Source organism: Eumetopias jubatus, unplaced genomic scaffold (genome assembly GCF_037043125.1).
Source record: "Eumetopias jubatus isolate StellerSeaLion01/CBP00866 unplaced genomic scaffold, mEumJub1_p1.0 scaffold_4, whole genome shotgun sequence".
Classification (NCBI taxonomy): Eukaryota; Metazoa; Chordata; class Mammalia; order Carnivora; family Otariidae; genus Eumetopias; species Eumetopias jubatus.
In genome coordinates, this window is record NW_028274810.1 from 144,207,476 (window position 1) to 144,227,319 (window position 19,844).

A 19,844-nucleotide genomic window follows, 5' to 3' on the forward strand; every position below is an offset into this window, starting at 1 on the left:
AGATTTCAAGTTGGACAGCAAATTTTAGTTAAAAACACTTTTTGCAGATCATTATAGCAAATACTCACTTAGCAAGAGTTCAGATAGTGAGGAATATGCCGTATGTTGTGTTTTGTCTGGATAAAGAGGGTGGTTTTCTATCACTCATGGAACCCCAGGGTAAAAAGTACTTCACAAGGTCTTCAAGCATTTAATAGTTTTAAAAGAAAAAGTTTGAAAATGATGGCATGAGTTAAAAGGCTTAAGTGTCAGAAGCTATGGCCCCAAGAGATTGAGACAGTAAATCCTGGGCACAAATTTTCTGGTCACTAAATAGGTATATTCTCTTGAGCTGTGTTGATTGATCATGTGTTCCTAATGGATATCAACTTCATAGAACACAATAGATACAGCTGACAGATTCTTGTTTATATAAGAATTTGATTTTAGTGGAAACATGCTAAACCAACTGGGAAAGGATTGATTTTTCAACATACAGAATTGTGAAAAGTACCTATTTGAGGGGAACAAATTAGGTTGTTACTACACATAACACACCAGAACAAAAAACAGACTGTAAAGGGAAGTTTTATAAATGAAAGGAAAAATTTAAACTTAAAAGAAAATATAGGTGGGGCGCCTTGGTGGTTCAGCCGTTAAGCATCTGCCTTCGGCTCAGGTCATGATCCCAGGGTCCTGGGATCGAGCCCCGCATTGGGCTCCCTGCTCAGCGGGAAGCCTGCTTCTCCCTCTCCCACTCCCCCTGCTTGTATTCCCTCTCCTGCTGTGTCTCCCTGCCAAATAAATAAAATCTTTAAATAAAAAAAGATATAGGTGTAAGATTAGCTCAGCTGCTGCCATATTATTATTAAAATTGAATACATATTTACCCTGTGACTTAGAAGATCCACTCCTACTGAAATACCTTGAAGAAACTCTTGTGTGCCTGGAGACATCTAGTTAGGAGACATGTCTAAGAATGTTCATAATAGGGGCACCTGGGTGACACATCCGACTCTGGGTTTCAGCTCAGGTAGTGATCTCAAGAGTTGTAAGATCAAGCCCCGCCTCCACTCTGCACTTTGTGGGGAGTCTGCTTGAGATTCTCCCTCTCCCTCTGCCCCTCCTGCTCATGCACTCTCTCTCTAAAATGAATAAATCTTTAAAAAAAAAAAAATGTTCATAATAGCAAACAAGAAAAAAGTGTTCATTAACAGTAAAATGGATGAATATATTTAGTTTCATGGTTGCCTATTGAAAGGAGGATGTGAACTTGAAGGGGCAATCAAGTGGCTTCTAAAGCCACTGATAAATAAGGTAAAACCATAGGTTCTGATTTGCCAGAGATAGTTCAGTTTATGCTTCTACTATAATTTTTAATTGCATTACCCTTCTCAAGTGTTTCAGCTTAGGTTGTTAATTATATGATCACCCTACTAATACTTTTCTTAGTTTGTGTGGTAGATACAGGGGTATTTGTTTTTATATATAAATCCTTTTTGTGTGGGTGACATTTTTCAGTAAAATTTAAAAATGTTCCATAAACTCACACTTTGGGTTATTGTTGCCCATTTTCTTCTTATTGAGACTTCATTGTCAGAGAATAAAATGGCTTAGGGGCTCAGTCGGTTAAGTGTCTAACTCTTGATTTTGGCTAAGGTCATGATCTCAGGGTTGTGGGATCAAGCCCTACATTGGGCTTGAGTGGAGTCTGCTTGTCCATCATCCTCTGCTCCTCCCCTGGCTCTCTCTCCCTGTCTCTCTCTTTCTCTCAAATAAATGAATAAAATCTTTAAAAAAAAAATAAAATGGCTTAATATTCTAAATATTTTGGAGAAGATAACTTAAATGTTAACTCAAGTATAAAATATAAAATAATAGAAACACCTACTTTAATAGATTCTGTTATTATGAAAACAACCACTTGATTGTTATATAAGTTTAACAAAGAATTAGCCTTGGTTAATTTGACTATAAATTAACTCTTGGTGGTTGTCAGTAGTCTTACCCACAAAGGACAAAGAAAACATGTCAACATTACTTTTATTTATGTATTGTCATTTATTTTTGATTTATGTTGTCTCTCTAGGTTAAGAGCATATTTTATATACTTGATTACATTGTAGGCTTTATAGTTGTGTTATGCAGAAACTGTCAGCCAGTAACAGAAAAGTCATATGTGTACTTTGAAAACATGGAATACTACATAAGCCTTCATTAAAGGTTTCAGTTTTACTTACCATGAGCATGTAGACCTGATTTTAAATCTCTGTCCTATCATGTTATAAGGATTGGGTTAGACCTCTAATTTTATTACTAGCATAATTCCTAGTACACAGCAAGTTTTTTGTAGCTCTTATTTATCATTCCTTGTGTCCCATTTCTGAAGTTTTGCCTTAATTTTTAAAAATCAGTCGTTCAAATATTTTATGCACGTTTGCCAGGTACTTGGAAATTTAATAATGAACAAAAAACAAAAATCCCTGCCCTCTTGGAACTTATTAAAATCTTTGACTCCACAGAGGGACATATTTTATTTAGAATCCATTTATTATTTAAATCTGGCGTAAAGAATACTGGTAAATATCTGATTGTTAGGCAGTGAGTAATAGAAATAGCCAGCTAGGACCATTTGCATGTATGTAGTATTTAACCCTTTCTGTTGTACAACACACTTGAAAGGCTTTTTTCTAGAAATGCTGTAAGTGAAATTATGAATTTTTTCTTTTGCATTTGATATTTATCAATATGACCATTTTCTGTATCTGACATTAATTTTACTTAAACATGTAGTTTAACACACTTTGAAAAATATTGCCCTTAGCTTAGAGTAGAAAGAAAAGCTGACCTGGTTTCTATTTGAGATCTCTCAGGGTTTCTGACCTAGTATTCTTTCTACTCTTCTGAGGGCCAGGACAAATTAAACTTGTTTTAAAAAAAGTATTTCAGAAAAGTCCTCTTGAGAAGGAGCCAAACCTGTGTGCTGTGATTTAACCGGGGTGAAGTTAGCTAAACTGCTTCTATAACACACAGTCTACACAGGTTCAGAGAAGAATCTGGCCATGGCTAGAAGTGTTGGCGTGAGGTGAGGGGCACATAGGAAGGAATGCATAGAACCTATCTTGAGTAAAAATACCTGATTACCTTTTGCCCAGGAAGCCTAGTTTTTACATTGTAGGCAGATAGCAAAAAGTTGGCATTTTAGTTTTTGTCATCATGTGTTTCAATTGGCCACCCTTCTACCAGCATACGTTATCCCTGTTATCTCATGTAAGTGCTTCTGACTTTGCTGGGGAGCTTTGGATATACAAGAACGTTTATTAAACAAGAATATAGTTAATGATTTAGTAAGGTCTGTGAGCCTCTTGAGGGCAAAAAAGAAAAAAGTATTTGATTTTTCTTTGTAATTGCTGGTTAACCCATGCTCAATAAAGAGTTGTTGAATGAATCAATCTGACTATATGCCACTGACATAACTCATATATCTTAGGAACTGTCAGTAAGCCATTTTATTTTACTTTTTTTTGCAATAAGCCATTTTAAAGCAATGTGATCAACTGTAATCAGGTTTGTGTAGTGTCAAACTGGCTGACATTTAAATGATTCTAAATAATTCTGGTGGAGGATACTGTTCATAATGGATTAAAAAAATGGGGCCATTGGCTTAGGAACCAAACAATATATTTTTAAATTCTAGTTAATTTCCATATAGCTCTTATTTCCATCCTACAAAGAAGGGTTTTAGCCATAACTTGACCATCTTTTGACATGCTGGAAATGCTTTTGTAGGCTGACCTTTTAGAAATTTTATACAGAGAACAGATCCAACTTGTGATTGTCTCCAGAGGAAACAAATACATGTGACTTAGAAAACAGCAAGTTTTGTGTATAGGGAGCCATAATGAGTAAACTGTGTTTCAGTGGAAGTTGTAATTCATAACCAGTGACAAATTGTATCTGTTAGAATAGGCATTTATAAAAGCCTTAGAGTTGGAGCTTAGAGTTTGAAAACTGCTTGAGCGAGAGTTTGCATTTTTTAGTTTGTTCTTCCTAACCATAAAATTGATCTAGATATATTTTAGTGCTATGTAATTCAGTATATTCTGCTGCTACACCAGACATTGTTAATTGATACTAAAATTTTTGGTGGTTTTAAGGGAATCAGTAAAAATAACATTTCCCTCAAACCCTCAATCAGAACCAAGCTGATATGATAGGAGACATGTCAGCTCTCTTACTAATTAGTCTACTAAAGAGTGTGGCTTTAGATATGCAGCCAGAATGGCTTGCTGACACCACTTCTAAACTAGACTGACTTCTCCAAATAGCCTGGGCAGTTCTCAACAACTCCCCTGTAGCATGTAGTGGAAAGGACAACAGAAGGCATCTTCTAGAGGAAGCAGCTCCTAAAAGAGGGAACCAGGAGATGAGCCTCACGTTATCTAGATCTCCCAAACATTTTAAGCAAGTCACTCCCCTATGAAATTATAGTAACCTCTAGCAAGTAGAAACATGAGCCTATTGATTTTTGGTGCAAAACTTCTTTCCCCCCTAACTGGATCAAATAGTATTTGTGATTATATTTTCTTTGTTCTCTAAAGGTTGTGTTAAAGCTTTACTTTTGGGGGGTGGGGGGAAGGCATCTTTGACTCCTGGATAATCTTCATTCTTTTTTCTCATTTTTTACTTAAAATTTTTATTGGGGAAGGGTATATTTTTTCTTAGGATTAGATTTCATGTAAGTTATAGTTTGTTCTTTTTACTTCTTCCTTCATAAGGAATTTGCTGTAGACACAATATAGTACCCTAGCTGGTATCCCTACTTCCTCTGTTATCAATAGTGTAATTTGTAGAACTCTAGTACTATGAAACTCTCCCAGGAAGAGACGTCATGGTGAAATAAATTCTGGAAATAGTGCATACTATATACTGATCACTGGTATGTTAAAAATTTTTTTAGTAAATCTTGTAATTAAAAATGAAAAAGTACTTTAATTTTGCTTAGCATTTTCCTAACTTGACCATTGAGTACTTCCTTAGTATAGACCTCCTGTTGCCAATCCAGTGAACAGAAAATATTTCTGGAAAGACTGCCTTGATTTCAATCCCTATTTATCTTTCTCACTTTCTTCCTGTCCCTCCACTCCTGCTAAATAGGAAGGTTTAAACATTTTTAAGTAGATAGAAATGGGAGAATAGAGATGGAAAGTAAGACTTGAGTTAAATAATGGGTCGTAGAAGGAAATGGAGCCATCTTTTAAACCAAGATTTGGATACTGTTCAAGCCAAAGATGTTAGGTTAATTAGTATTACTCGGTTATCCCTGACATTCTGCAGAGGGTGTTCTTTTCCCCACATAACACTTAATACACCAGAACAGAGACACTCTTGAAATTTTTCTTTAAAGGAAGCATTTTATATTTAATTTAGTTTTACCATTTGCTTCCATTGTAATTTGACAGCTGTTTTCCAATGAAAATAAGTTTGACTCCCACACAATGAAAATCATCTTCAAGAGGCCTAACATTCTGTTTTCAAAATATGTGACTGCTACATTTAATTCTTGCTGTATTATAGAATATGCTTAACAAAGTTATTAATAGATTGAATGTTTATGAACATTTACTTAGTAAGTACTCAATAACTGTTAGCATAAGAAAAAACTGGTAGACAAACGACCTTACCTTTATTCATCAAAACAAACAAAACAATATATACATGAAAATAGGATTACCATACCACCCTGGACGCACCAATCTCCTCTGATCTCGGAAGCTAAGCAGGGTCGGGCCTGGTTAGTACTTGGATGGAAGCCTATTTTTCTTTTTAACTTGTACAGATTGAATGGGACTTGAATGTTTAATTCTGGGGTAGGATCTCTCGGCTTTTTCTTTAAAAAAGAAATGCTGGGAAGTAGTATAAAACAAGTTCGAGGTACTTTATCTCTGAGTACATATGATGATTTCCCATGAATGAATTCTGTTTCCTTTTCCCTGCGCTTTCCCCTACCTCTTGCTCTCCCTTTCTCTCTCTCCACAACACACAGCCACACAGTTTTATTTAAATATCACAACTCTTTTTTATTATTATATCCTAATTTCTGAGATGCATCAAACCTACATTTATTTTCAACAAATGACCAGACCTTAAATTAATATTCCTCCAGGGCCAAAGTCAAATATCACTAATTAAGGTGTGATACAAAAGTAAATGTAAAATTTTATTTTAAAAAATAATCAAATGTTAAATACTGACATCATCATGCAGGAATGCTAGTCTACACGTTAGCTGTTTAGTTTGCTCCAGATAATTATACAGCATATTTAAAAAATCCAAATAGGTATTCACTGTTTATAAGCAGTTATTCTCAACAAGCTTAAGTCTCTAGACTCAAAACTGTAAGCAATTTTTATCTTCAAGCAACTTGTGAAGCTGTTTTGAAGCTTGATTATTGAGAATAAAATGTGTTTTGAAACCTCCGTTTTCTTGCCATACCCTTTCATGTTTTCATGGATATTGTACCAGATGTGGAAATTCTCTTGTCATGAAATTTTAAAATAGCATAGTTGACATTCTGCTTTCCATTCTTGTCAAAATGTGAAGAATTCCCTAATAGGACTTTTTCTTAAGACTCATAGCTTAAATCGTTAATTAAAAATTAAGTCAGTTCTTAAGTTAGTTTAGTGATATGATAGTATTGAAGAACCTATAAAGGTTAGAATTATGATATAACCTAATTTCTATTAATCTACCTTGTATATTTTTATAAATATTTATTTACTCAGAAAGGCTATATTCCTCCTTTAGTTATAGCACTCTCAGTGTTCATATTAACTGTAAATCTGTATCCCTGTTTAATGATTTGAAAGTTCTTATCTAAATTTGGCTTTCACAGTTCTCACTAATAATTACTGCATTTTATTCTTCCAACACAATGTGCATTTATACTTCAGTAAAATTTACCATATGAAGCAATAAATTTTTATTCTATATCTAGAATGCCTACCAATGTTTATTTTGTTTGTTTAAGAAATATTTCAGAGAGCGAGAGAGCGCAGGGGAAAGGGACAGAGAGGGAAAGCATCTCAAGCCGACTCCACACTGAGCCCAGAGCCCAACAAGCCCAACACAGGGCTCTATCTCACGACCCTGAGATCATGACCTGAGCCAAAACCAAGAGTCAGACACTTAACCAACTGCTCCATCCAGGCACCTTCCATACATTATTTATATTGATATAGAAAGGATAGTAACTTGTGTGATCAATCACATGGTCATTAATCAAGCACAGATGCAGAGGTACTAGAATTGTCATTGAAATGATGAATTGCTTGTTTGGCATTCTAAAGATCAAGACTAAAGCTGAAGCTGATTTTGGCTGAATACTGAGGCTGAGCCAAACTTCTTTGAATCAGTGTTTTATGTTTTGGGAAAACTTAGTTGTAAGGATATTATGCGATTTATGTGAAACTATACAGATAATAAGTGGTAGAAGTGGAATTTTGACTGTGTAGCCTAAACTTCTCTTCTGCCTTTATAAATTGTGACTGACCTTAAAAAGCAGTTGGTCTTAGCATCATTGTCCCCTGCACACACACAGATTTCTCCATGTCCCTTTTCTTCTCTCCTTCCTTCAAGAAAAGCTAGGATAGAAAAGAGTTTTAGAGGAGAATATCATGGGGCGCCTGGGAGGCTCATTCGTTAAGCGGCTGCCTTCAGCTCAGGTCATGATCCCAGGGTCCTGGGATCGAGCCCTGCATCGGGCTCCCTGCTCCGGGAAGCCTGCTTCTCCCTCTCCCACTCTCCCTGCTTGTGTTCCCTCTCTCGCTGTGTCTCTCTATGTCAAATAAATAAATAAAATCTTAAAAAAAAGAATATCATTTCCTTCCTTTTCAGTGAAATTACTATTTTAGAGACTGCTTAGGATTATAATTTGATAAAAAATAAAGTGTAGAGTCTTTGAAGACTTTTTTCTTTTTATTGATAACTGCAATGAATAAGCCCTCAGGGAGATTAAACTTTGCTAAATTACCCCATATTATATATATATAAATTGTCTTTAATCAAGCTTGAACACATTTATGATAGCGATGGTAACTGGAGAATTGGTTTATCAAAAATAAAATGGGAATTAAGATGTAAAATTTAAGTTTAAAAGGTAAGATACTAAGGGAGCAACAGGTCCAAAAGCAGAAGAACTTCCCAACTCTTAAAATTTTCTAATTTTACAGATTATCTTGAAATTTAATAAAAATATCAGTTATGGTTACTATTTAAATTTTATTGCCAATAACAAGAGGACCCTGAAAACTCCCCTAAATTTCTAGCCAAAAGGAAATGTTTGATATTTACAAAAGCTTCTTATACATAGATAAGACTTGTTTGTGTCTCTTTCAAAGAGAATCAGAACCCCCAGACATTTTTTATGGTAAGTTTTATTGAGATAATTGTAGATTCATGTGTAGTTATAAGAAATAATAAAGAGAAATCCTGATCCTTCTCTTTGCCCCAGTGGTGCCATTTTGCAGTGCTGTAAAACAACATCACAACCAGGATATGGGCATGGATATAATCTACCAATCTTATTTAAATTTCCCCAGTTTAACTTGTATTATGTGTGTATGTATATTTAGTTATATACCATTTTATCACCGTACATTAGTGTATTCACTACCACGTAGTACTGAACCATGCCATCACAACAAAGATGTTTCCTATTGTTCTTTTATAAATCCATCCACCTCTCTCTCTCTGTTGCCTTCCCAACCCCATCCCTAATCACTGGCCACCTCTAATCTGTTTCCATTTCTAAAATTTTGTCATTTCAAAACTGTTCTATAAATGGAATCATACAGTATGTAACTTTGAAATTGACTTTTTTCACTTAGCATAATTCCTCAGAGATTTATCAGAGTTAAGTGTATCAATAGTTTCTTTTTGTTGTTGAGTGGTATTCCATATATATGCACCATAGTTTAAACATTCACCTAGTGAAGAATGACATCTAGACTGTTTCTAGTTTTTGGCTTTTACAAATAAAGCTGCTACAAGCATTTGTGTACGTGTTTGTACGTAAGTTTTCATTTCTCTGGGATGAATGTCCAAGTGTGCCCAGAATTTATTTTAAGTGAGAAATTATTGAAGTGCCAAAATATTAACTCAGAGAATAGGTATTAGGGCTAGTCATGAATCTACTGTTGTCAGTCTTTTAATCTGAAGTGAAAAAACATTTTTGAATTGAGAAAATCAAGTTCATGTACTTTTTGGAAGGAGATTGGCACCAAAGAGCACTTTTACTATGCATCTTAGAAACATTAAAATATGAGAATTTATGCATAAATACAAGATAATCACAAAATTTATGAATTATCACAGTTTGCCATTAACTGATAGGTGTAGCTGATTCACAGTCATTATATTTTTAAATAGGTAATATTTTAATCTTTTCTGATTTTAAAAGTAACAAGTAATTATAAAAATCAGAAATGTATAAATATATAAAGAAGAGAATTAGAACTCTAGTACCAGCAAAACTACTGTTAAGATTTTTGGTGTATTTCCTTCTAGTCTTTTTTTGTGTGCATATAATACTAATTTAATTTTTATAAAATTGAGGTTAGGGTTAACTATACAGTTTGGCATCTTAGTTAAAAATTGAAAGAAGTTAAAAATTGAACTTTAAAAATGTTTTTAGCCATTTATATGTCTTCATTTGTGAACTGTTCATTTTTTTCCCCATTTTTATATTGATGAGATAGTGTTAGGGTTTATGACTTATTTGCTCATATATAAATAGAAAACTTTTTCAGTTGGATTATTGTTTTACTTAATATCTCTTCTTTTATGTCCCGTTTTAAATCATTTTTCTTATTCTTCGAAGATATGCTGTGATAGCATTTGGATGTGCTAGCTGTCCAAAATTAACTTGTGGGCGAGAAGGCTGTGGAACAGAGTTTTGCTACCACTGTAAACAGATTTGGCACCCCAATCAGACCTGTGATGCTGCTCGACAAGAGAGAGCCCAGAGCTTACGTCTGAGAACTATACGTTCTTCATCCATTAGTTATAGTCAGGAGTCTGGAGCAGCAGGTATTTATGTCTAACTTTGTCTAATAAAATATTTGACACAAACAGAGCATTATAGTTATCTTAATAAAAAATGCAGTATTCAAGTAGTTCCTGTTATTACCTTTTCTCCCTTCAGTTTCCAAAAGTGTTTTATGTGTTGTTAGTATTTCTAACCCAGAAGCACTCATTCTTTACTGTGGAAGAAAATGGTATTGAGGTTGGAAAGATTTTATTGTAAAAAAAGAAAAGGAAGTGCCATGGTGATTTATGTAACTGGTAACTGAGGATGGTCTGAAACTGTTGTTCGTAAAAGTATATTATGCAAAGCTTAGCAAAGATTTTTAAAAAACATCTTTTATTTGCAGATGTCTCATCTAATTCCAGGATCAAGGATTCAGAATCATAACTTATGGGACACTAAGAATTTTGTGTCTTTGGCTAGGAATTTTTAAATTACCTGGGGATCTATATATGAACAATGTATGCATCTCCTAAATCTCAAAAATTAAAAAAAAATTCTGAACCTCTTAATGTTCTTTGAATAAAAATTGAAAAATTAATATTCCCCATTTATAGAATTTCATTGTTTATTGGAATTTCAGTCATTTTTAGAAAAATACTTTTCTCACTGATTGTAAAATGGAAAAACTTGGAAAATACAGAAATTTGTCAAGAAAATCATTTACATTCCTACTAGCAGTGTACTGAGATAGTCATGTACTTCATGCTATTAAAGTCAAATTTAAAATTAAATAAACTTTAAATTCGGCATTTAATACTTTATACAGTGTACACAGATTTTCATGCTAATTTGCTCATTGACTTGTTTGTTTCCTTTCCTGAAGATTTGGGGTGGAACTGAAAGGTATTAATAATAATTTGTAGGTATGGGTACAGAAGTAATTCAAAGGAAACCTGATATACCTAAACTGTACCCTCTAGGGTCAGCTGTAGCCATGGAGTGGTCCATTTGGAAACGGTATCCCTCTTTTCTAAGCATGGGCATGGGTATTTATTGACTGGTTACAGGACATATGTATTGAGTAAGAGCCTGAACTCTGGAATCAGTCTGTCTAGATTTAAATCCTACTTTTTCCACTAATTCTGTGTGACCCTGAGCAAGTTGTCTCATCTGTAAAATGAAGATACTAATAATACTTATGTCTGTAAGGTTGAAACATTTCCTGACACATAGTAGGTGCTCTGGCTATTTCAGGTAGAGAAACTAGAGAAACCAGTTACCTGCTAGAGATTTGTGTTTGTTATTAATTTTAAAATAAACATCATGATTTAGTCATCCGAATGAATGTTGATTTTTCTCACTGTATTCACTGTGGAAGATTTTATGTTTATTTCAGCAGTGCTACCCTGGAATGCCTTATTGGTCATAACCTTAGATCCCAATACAGCCACTTAAATTATCTTCTTAATGTCAATTTGATTTCTGGAAGTGACCAGAAGTTCTTTTGGAGCTAAGTCTAACAACTAGAATATCATACCAAGTTGAATCACTGGTTTGGGGTGGATCCAAAGTAAGATGTGACTATAGATGATCATGAGAGTGATTTTTTTTTTATATATATATTAACTAGCTTTGAAAGTAACTATGAAAGAAAAATTTCCCAAAGGATTTGAGCCAGGTAGTAGCATTGTTGGAATAAATATAGCTTCCCAAGGTGATTATTTTAAAAACTTCATTTGGAATTTTTCCATGTTCAGAAATCTTATAATTCTGAAAATTTAAAGTACATGCATTTTTACCTTCAGTGCTCTAAAAATCAAAGCTCTCAGGACAAATGTTTATGTGATAGTTTCTTTTGACGAATCTCTAAAAAACTTGGCTACTCATTGACTTATGGGGAAAAAAGGAGGAAAGGGAACTACCATCTAAAATGATTTTATTAATTCCCGTTATTCCAGATATCTTGGTATTTTTTTGTCTCCTGTTATGATACATTGAAAAATTGGCTGCAACTTTTAATAATTGCTTGACATAATGATAGTAATTAATTGGCTCTTTCTGATCGGTCAGCTGAAGATAAATAAGTGTGCTTAATCATCTGGTACATGAAATAATTTGTATTATGACAAAATTATCTTTAAACTGTAACAGTATTACATCTACATGAGACACTTCCTTATAGCTACTAGGGAGTTTATGAACTTGGAGTTAACATTTTAAATGAACTACATATTTTTCATTTTTGTTACTATGCTTTCCCCCTTTATTAAAAATATACTTAAGGGGTGCCTGAGTGGCTCAGTTGGTTAAGTGGCTGCCTTTGGCTCAGGTCATGATCCCGGGGTCCTGGGATTGAGCCCCGCATCGGGCTCCCTGCTCAGTGGAGAGCCTGCTTCTCCCTCTCCCTCTGCCTGCCTCTCTGCCTACTTGTGCTCTCTCTGTCAAATAAATAAATAAAATCTTAAAATATATATATGTATATATTTAATTGGCTTTTGACCCCCATCTCTGTCCCCTACTACTACCACCCCAAGAGATAACCACTATTAACATTTTGTTTTAAGTCCTTACAGGTAATATGGTGGGGGTGAGAAAGTTTTTGAACAAATTTTGAGAACTGTATATTGTTTTATAACCTGTTGTGTTTTTTTCCCCTAACATGACAATAACCCATATTTTAACCATAAATAGAAATATAATGATCAAAAAAAAAGCCTTGCCAAACATACCTTAAATAGAAATGGGAAACTTTTTAAAATTTTTATTTTTTTTAAAAAGATTTTATTTATTTATTTGACAGAGAGAGAGGACAAGTAGGCAGAGAGGCAGGCAGAAGGAGAGGGAGAAGCAGGCTCTCCACTGAGCAGGGAGCCCGATGCGGGACTTGATCTGAGGACCCTGGGATCATGACCCAAGCCGAAGGCAGCCGCTTAACCAACTGAGCCACCCAGGCGCCCCTGGAAAACTTTTTTTTAATATAAAGCTGCTGTTGGGGAGCCTGGGTGGCTCAGTCATTAAGCGTCTGCCTTCGGCTCAGGTTATGATCCCACGGTCCTGGGATGGAGTCTCACTCACATCGGGCTCCCTGCTCAGCGGGGAGCCTGCTTCTCCCTCTGCCTGCCACTCCCCCCTGATTGTGCTCGCTCTCTCTCACTGTCAAATAAATAAATACAAAAATATTAAAAAAAAACTGCTGTGGATTAATTGATGTTCAGGGTGTTCAGGGAAGGGGGCATCAATTGACGATCTAATCAGTAAAACAACTCTAGGATTTTTGCATTTGAGAATATTTTGAGAGAGATAATGTGCACAGTAAATTTCTAATTTAAGAGACAAAGACAAAACAGCCTTTTGTAGATAAATAAGTACACAGAGAGTGGAAACATGCAGATACAGATCTATAAAGAGACATCAAAAATACATTGTTTATGGTGTTAGTTCTCTAACATGTAATCTTAGCGTATTAAAAGGCTGTTCTGTGTTTTAGAACCATAAGAATGAATGGGGATGTCACCTTTCATTTTGTTCTGAAGATTGCATGTATCAGAGCCAAAGTCAAATCTCTGTACTTCCACCGCTAATTGAGATATTTACTATTTGAGTATACTCTGGAATGAGGAAGTTTATCAATTAATATGCCACTTAAGCAGATAGTATTAGCGTTTCTTTAATTTGATATACTAGACATTATATCTGCTATAAAAGCCAGCTTTTTAAAATTCATGCTCCAATGTTAAAAATTTTTTAATGCAGACTCTGTTCTTTGGATCATTTAAATCGTGACTTATGAATATTTTTAATTTTTATATTCTAGTATTTATCATTTGTCTTGGTCTGGCTGCATAGAGTTATCAGTTTGCTCAAAATTGTTTGAAATTGTTAAAATACTAATTGTGAGCATTGACCAGTTCTTAAGTTAAAAAACAGCTTTGGCCCTAAAAGAAGCACTAAGGAAACCTGAATTCACTGATAAAGCACAGGTAAAATTTGACCGTAAAACTTTTAGAAAGGAAAATTATTATAGTTTAATGCTTATCATGTAAGAAAGTGGAACAAGTACTTGAATTCAGAAGCTAGTACTACGCATATCTTTTCTTAACTGTGTGTAAATGGAAAATATAGCTGGCTACTGATAATAGTGAAATAATTTACTAGTTGCTATGAAATAGATGCCAAGTTTCAATGTAGTTGTATAATTTGAGATAACTCTTACTTTATGTCAGTGATTCCAAAAGTTATGTACCATTTGATTTTAACTTGGCACCTTTGTGCATTGTAACCATATTATTATACAAGAAGGGTACAGCAACAGCATTTGAATAAATGACTTTTAAAAAGACAAAGATAACTGTTCTGTAGTATAAAGAATATCTACATTTTAATAAAGCAGAGATGGTTAGAAAAGTTCTAGAATATGAAGTGCCACTCAAAGAAGACAGCTATGGAGTAGGACCAAAGACAAACTTTATGTAGTTTGCAGTTTGCCTAGGGCTGTCCTTGGTTCTCCTTTCTCTTTTTATTATTTTGTTGCTCTTTGTTCTCATTGTTCTGCTGTGTTTGAAAATGTTTACAATTTGAAAATTTAATGTAAAACATGTTCCTTTTCTCAGAAAGGAAGAAAAATACTTTTTTAAAGAAGTTACATAGATGTTCTCTGTAGCATTTCCTTTGAAAAAATACTACAAATAGCTGGCTAAAGCTGTTAGTTAAACTGTATGTTAAGATTTTTTGGCATTGCTATAATTAATTATCTACTAGAAATTGTTATTTTTAGACTAGTTTTATATAATAAACAGGTCTCTCTATTTTCCTGATAGCTGATGATATAAAGCCATGTCCACGATGTGCTGCTTATATAATAAAGATGAATGATGGGAGCTGTAATCACATGACATGTGCTGTCTGTGGTTGTGAGTTTTGTTGGTTATGTATGAAAGAAATCTCAGATTTACATTATCTAAGGTAAGTTTATAGAAGGAGCTATTTAGTCTATGCCATACCATCCTAAATGTGCCCAGTCTTGTCTGATCAAGCAGGGTTGGGCCTGGTTAGTACTTGGGGTTGGCGGGGAGAGTTATTTATATCTAAATATTTTATATTATAAGATAATTGGAGACCATATTATCTTGAGGATTTTTAAACTTGGTGCTTATAAGATACTGAGAGGGATGTGTTTCATTCTAGTTACATACATCAGGTAATGTGAGACATAAATTCATGATGTATCTTTGAATGGAAAAACATTTTTTAAACAAAAATAAAATTTTTATTTTATCTTAAAAGAATTTAAAAGGAACCAAATAATTGTGCCTAGTCACTTGGGATTAATTAGTCAAAAATAGGAAGTATAGATTTCTTTCTTTGTTTGTTTTGTTAAACTAGAAGCTAGTATTTTATACCCCCACGTAATTATGCTAGGTCATAAATATTTCCATTTAATTTTCTTAAATATAAATTCCCTCAGTCCACAAAGTGAGTTTGATATAATCAGATAATTGTATGCCTAAAAAATAAGCATGTTTTGCATTAATTTGCTCTTCAAAAACTAACCTAACATTTTCAGGATAATGAAGGACTAGTGATAAATATTTAACCTGAATTCTAGTTATTGGTTTCCTTTTAAAATAACTGATGGTGGTTCTTATATTGATTTTTTTTGGCTTTTAGTGAACTCAGAATTCAAAGAAAAGAAAAACTCATTTCTGAGTATGAGAATTCTTCTTTTAGAGTCATTGCTTTAATGTATTATAGTCATTTGTTGATACTATGTTTTACAGCAGGAACAGTTATAATCTTTTCCATTAGTCCATCAGGATGTACTTTTTGGGGGAAGAAGCCCTGGAGCCGAAAGAAGAAGATACTGTGGCAGCTGGGAACGCTTGTTGGTGCTCCCGTAGGAATTGCTTTGATAGCTGGCATTGCTATCCCTGCAATGATTATTGGCATTCCTGTATATGTGGGCCGTAAGGTAAAATGCTTAATTCCTTACCAGTTCATTATCTTATTCTAAACCTTCAGGTTTAAGACTGATGATTTTTCTTTTGTTTTTTTTTTTTTATTTGTCTTGAAAGACAGATTTTAGTATCTTCAGTATAAAACTTTTATTTTTTTATAAGATATTAAATTTTCGGTGTTTGGCAGACTTGTATGTATACATAAAAAGTAGACTTGCTTTAAAATTACCTGAATCCGAAAACTTTAGTACATTTCCTTTGTGACTTTAAGTATAAAGTATTGAAGGACACACCTGATGTTTTTCTCATGGGTATATCCTTGTAAATTTAGGTCTATAAAAAGTTAATAGCTACATAACACATGCCCTCAGGGTGAAGAATAAATAGCCAGTTCCTGAATTATTTTCAACTTTAGTTCAAAGGTTTTATTTTCTTAGATTACTGCTATTAGTAAATATGCTGTTCTGTAGATTTTAACAGTCTTGTGTAAGTCCAAACACCAATAATTACCCCTGGCTTATGAGTGATGAATTATACTTCGTTAGCTAGGCAATGATTCTTTTTTGAAAGGTTAAAGGGATAATTTATGAAGTCACTAAGAAGTCTGCTGCTGTCTACATTAATGGAATCTCAGAATTGAGAAGTAACTTTAGAAATTAAGGGTGCCTGGGTGTTTCATTAAATTCCGGTTATGACTTTTGGGACTAAACTGAAGAGGAGGCTAATCCTCTTCCATATAACAGCCCCATTTTTTAATATTCAGCATATATTACTTTTATAATCAGAAAAATAACAATACATACTTTTTTTTTTTAAGATTTGTTTATTTATTTGAGAGAGAGAGTACATGAGAAGGGGGAGTGGGGGAGGGAGAAGCAGACTTCCCGCTGAGCAGGGAGCCCGATGCGGGACTCGATCCCGGGACTCCAGGATCATGACCTGAGCCGAAGGCAGGTGCTTAACCAGCTGAGCCACCCAGGCGCCTCAGTACATACTATTTTTTTTAAATTAGCTTTAGGACCAAGGATAAACATGGATACTTATGAGCCAAATGTTTATTTCAGAAGGTTTTAATTAGCTAAACTTGTTTAAGGTCCCAAACATAGTAGCTGATTATATAATCTTTCATGTAGTTATCCAAAGCAAGACTTTGCTAAAAACAGAACTGTTTATTCAGATACTTAGAAGTAGAAGGGAAGGAGAGACTGTTGTACTGCACACACCTACAAATAATTTATAGAGGAGAGATTATTTACCTCTTTGTTCATGTCTTAGGTGCAGTTACAAGTCTCCTTTTTTCAAACATATACCCAAAGGGTTGCAAGTCAATGAATTAGTTTTCCATTGAGACAATACTCTCTGTGGTGTTTAGGGTTATAAACCAGCCCAGGAAAATGCATTAAGTTGATAAAGTATCTAAAAGCTTAGTCTTTATTTACAATAACAAATAGAAAATGTGGGACAAAACAGTAGAAGAGACAAAATTAACTTGAACCAGAAATAGAATGTTGTGATCACTGTAATTGAACATTGGTGCTTAAGGATGCAAAATTTTCTGGAAGATTCCTGTCTACTCTGTCAGTTTTTCAGCTTTGGCTTTTCTCTGCTTTATTGCTAAGTTTTTCAGGAATGGTAGTGGGGAGAGGAGCAAGAATTAGCTGTAGTACTGAAGGATAGTGAAAGAGGCCTTGGGAGGCTCTGCCATTTCTGCCTGCATGGACTATTTCAGGAAGTATGGAGACCCATCCCTAGGCACGTACAGTCAGTGCTGGCAGGGTTCTGACTAGGAAAGATGAATGCTGCTTGTCCCATGCAGGCTTCGCCCACCTCCCCACCCCAGCTCTCTCACTGTTTCATATGTCCCACAAGACTCATTATAACTACATCATTATCATAATAATCTTATTAAACCTCACCTGTAACATTGTTTATAACTCAAGTATTTTATTTTAGAGACTATCTGTACACCTTTGAGGGCTGTTTTGAATATGTCTTGAAACAGAAGGGAAATGTACTTTATGAGCTTAAGCCCTTGCAAACCATGAGACCAAAGATACTGGGCTGTTTCTTGAAGTTGATATATCTCACAAGCTACTTCCAGTGTGGTATTAAATTCCTTTTATTAACACCTATACTGTACAAAGATGCTAAGTAGATCTAACTCCTGTCCTCTGGCAGCATTCGTGTCTCTTTTTTTTTTTTTCTTCTTTCTGCCTCTTACTTTGAGCTATAAATGAGACCCCAGGATTCTGAATCATTTGATATTTTTCTTTATAAAAAAGGATCTGAGAAAAAAAATTGACTTATGTTTGCTTATTAGTACTGATTGTTAGGGTCAATCAAAAAAAAAAGTGTGGCAGTCTTCCCTAGAAGCCAACTTTTACCACTTAGAGATACTTGCTTATTTAAAGATTTTATTTATTTATTTGAGAGAGACAGAGATAGAGTACAAGCAGGGAGGAGAGGGAGAAGCAGGTTCCCCACTGAGCAAGGAGCCCAGTGCAGGGCTCAAACCCAGGACCCTGGGACCGTGACCTGAGCCAAAGGCAGACACTTAACCGACTGAGCCACCCAGGCGCCGCTAGGGATGCTTATTTAGAAAGAAACCTGTGGAATGCTAAATTTCTTAGAAGTAATCCTCTTAGTCAAACATCTAATCCATGACTATGTTGAAAATAATATTCTTAATTCCTTCTTTGCTCAAAACATAATTTTACTATTCTTGAAGACTGTTTAAAAGTAAACACGAAGTAAAATCTATTAAATCACTGTCTTATTTAAGCAAATTATTAATAAGTACTAAATTATGTGTAAGAATATGGTTTAAGAACAATAAAATGATCATCTTGAATTAGGACACTTAAGTGAATGAAATTATAAAAGAAATCACTTTAAATTACTAGCAAATGTAGGTCTATTTCATTTAAATTAAATATGTAATGTGTTTTTTCTTTAAACCCCCACCCCATTTTTATTTTTAATTCAAGATTCACAATCGATATGAAGGCAAAGACGTTTCAAAGCACAAACGGAATTTGGCTATAACAGGTGGTGTAACATTGTCTGTAATAGTATCTCCAGTTGTAGCTGCAGTAACTGTAGGTAAGAAAATGCTTAAAAATACTGATTACCTCAAATTTTATAGAATTTAAGTTTTGTGGAAGGGTTTTTAAAGACAAAGCATTATATTGTAGAAGATAAGAGAGTTACTTATTTATTTAAGGACAGTTTGAGCCTACAGAAAGCCTCTCATTGAGTAACTGTATTGGTTAAAAGTATTATAGACTCAAGAGCCTAGAGTTAGACTAATTGGTAAATTCTTATTGGCTGATACCCACCCTCACCTCATACGGTATAGAGCCTTGGCGCTTAAAAACAAAAAGGTTTACATCTTTTTTTTCTCATGTGTGTCACCTGAAAGTTTAGAAGTTTTGAATTTGTTTGTGTCTCTCAACAGTTAGGAAAATCTACTTTGGGCAAGGGTTGGAGAACAACAGCACTTTTTCCGGTACACTTTCTCTTGAAAAGGCTTTCTAAGAACTCATATTTCTGTGATTTATTTTTTAACTTAAAATTACTAATTTAATTCCTCTTTAGGTATTGGTGTTCCTATTATGTTAGCCTATGTCTATGGCGTTGTTCCAATTTCTCTCTGTCGAAGTGGAGGTTGTGGAGTCTCAGCAGGCAATGGAAAAGGAGTCAGGATTGAATTTGATGATGAAAATGATATAAATGTTGGTGGAACTAACACAGCTGTAGGTAAGTCTTTTAAGCAAAGGAAGAAGATGTACTTACTAATAGTTTAAGTTGGGAAAATAGATAACATGCAAATTAGAATTTCCACTGCCCTCCTTTCACTCGGCCTAGTAACATTCATCCCG

The 19,844-nt window shown here is 34.4% G+C and overlaps 1 protein-coding gene across 1 annotated transcript in view; it reads left to right on the top strand.

The window, feature by feature from the left end:
• RNF19A (ring finger protein 19A, RBR E3 ubiquitin protein ligase) overlaps positions 1-19,844 on the top strand; it is a 52,601-nt gene that overhangs the window by 24,919 nt on the left and 7,838 nt on the right. Inside the window, exons 3-7 of the mRNA XM_028110346.2 lie at positions 9,860-10,068; positions 14,827-14,971; positions 15,815-15,977; positions 18,951-19,065; positions 19,561-19,722. Coding sequence (XP_027966147.1) covers positions 9,860-10,068; positions 14,827-14,971; positions 15,815-15,977; positions 18,951-19,065; positions 19,561-19,722 — 794 coding nt within the window. The remainder of the gene's footprint in view (positions 1-9,859; positions 10,069-14,826; positions 14,972-15,814; positions 15,978-18,950; positions 19,066-19,560; positions 19,723-19,844) is intronic.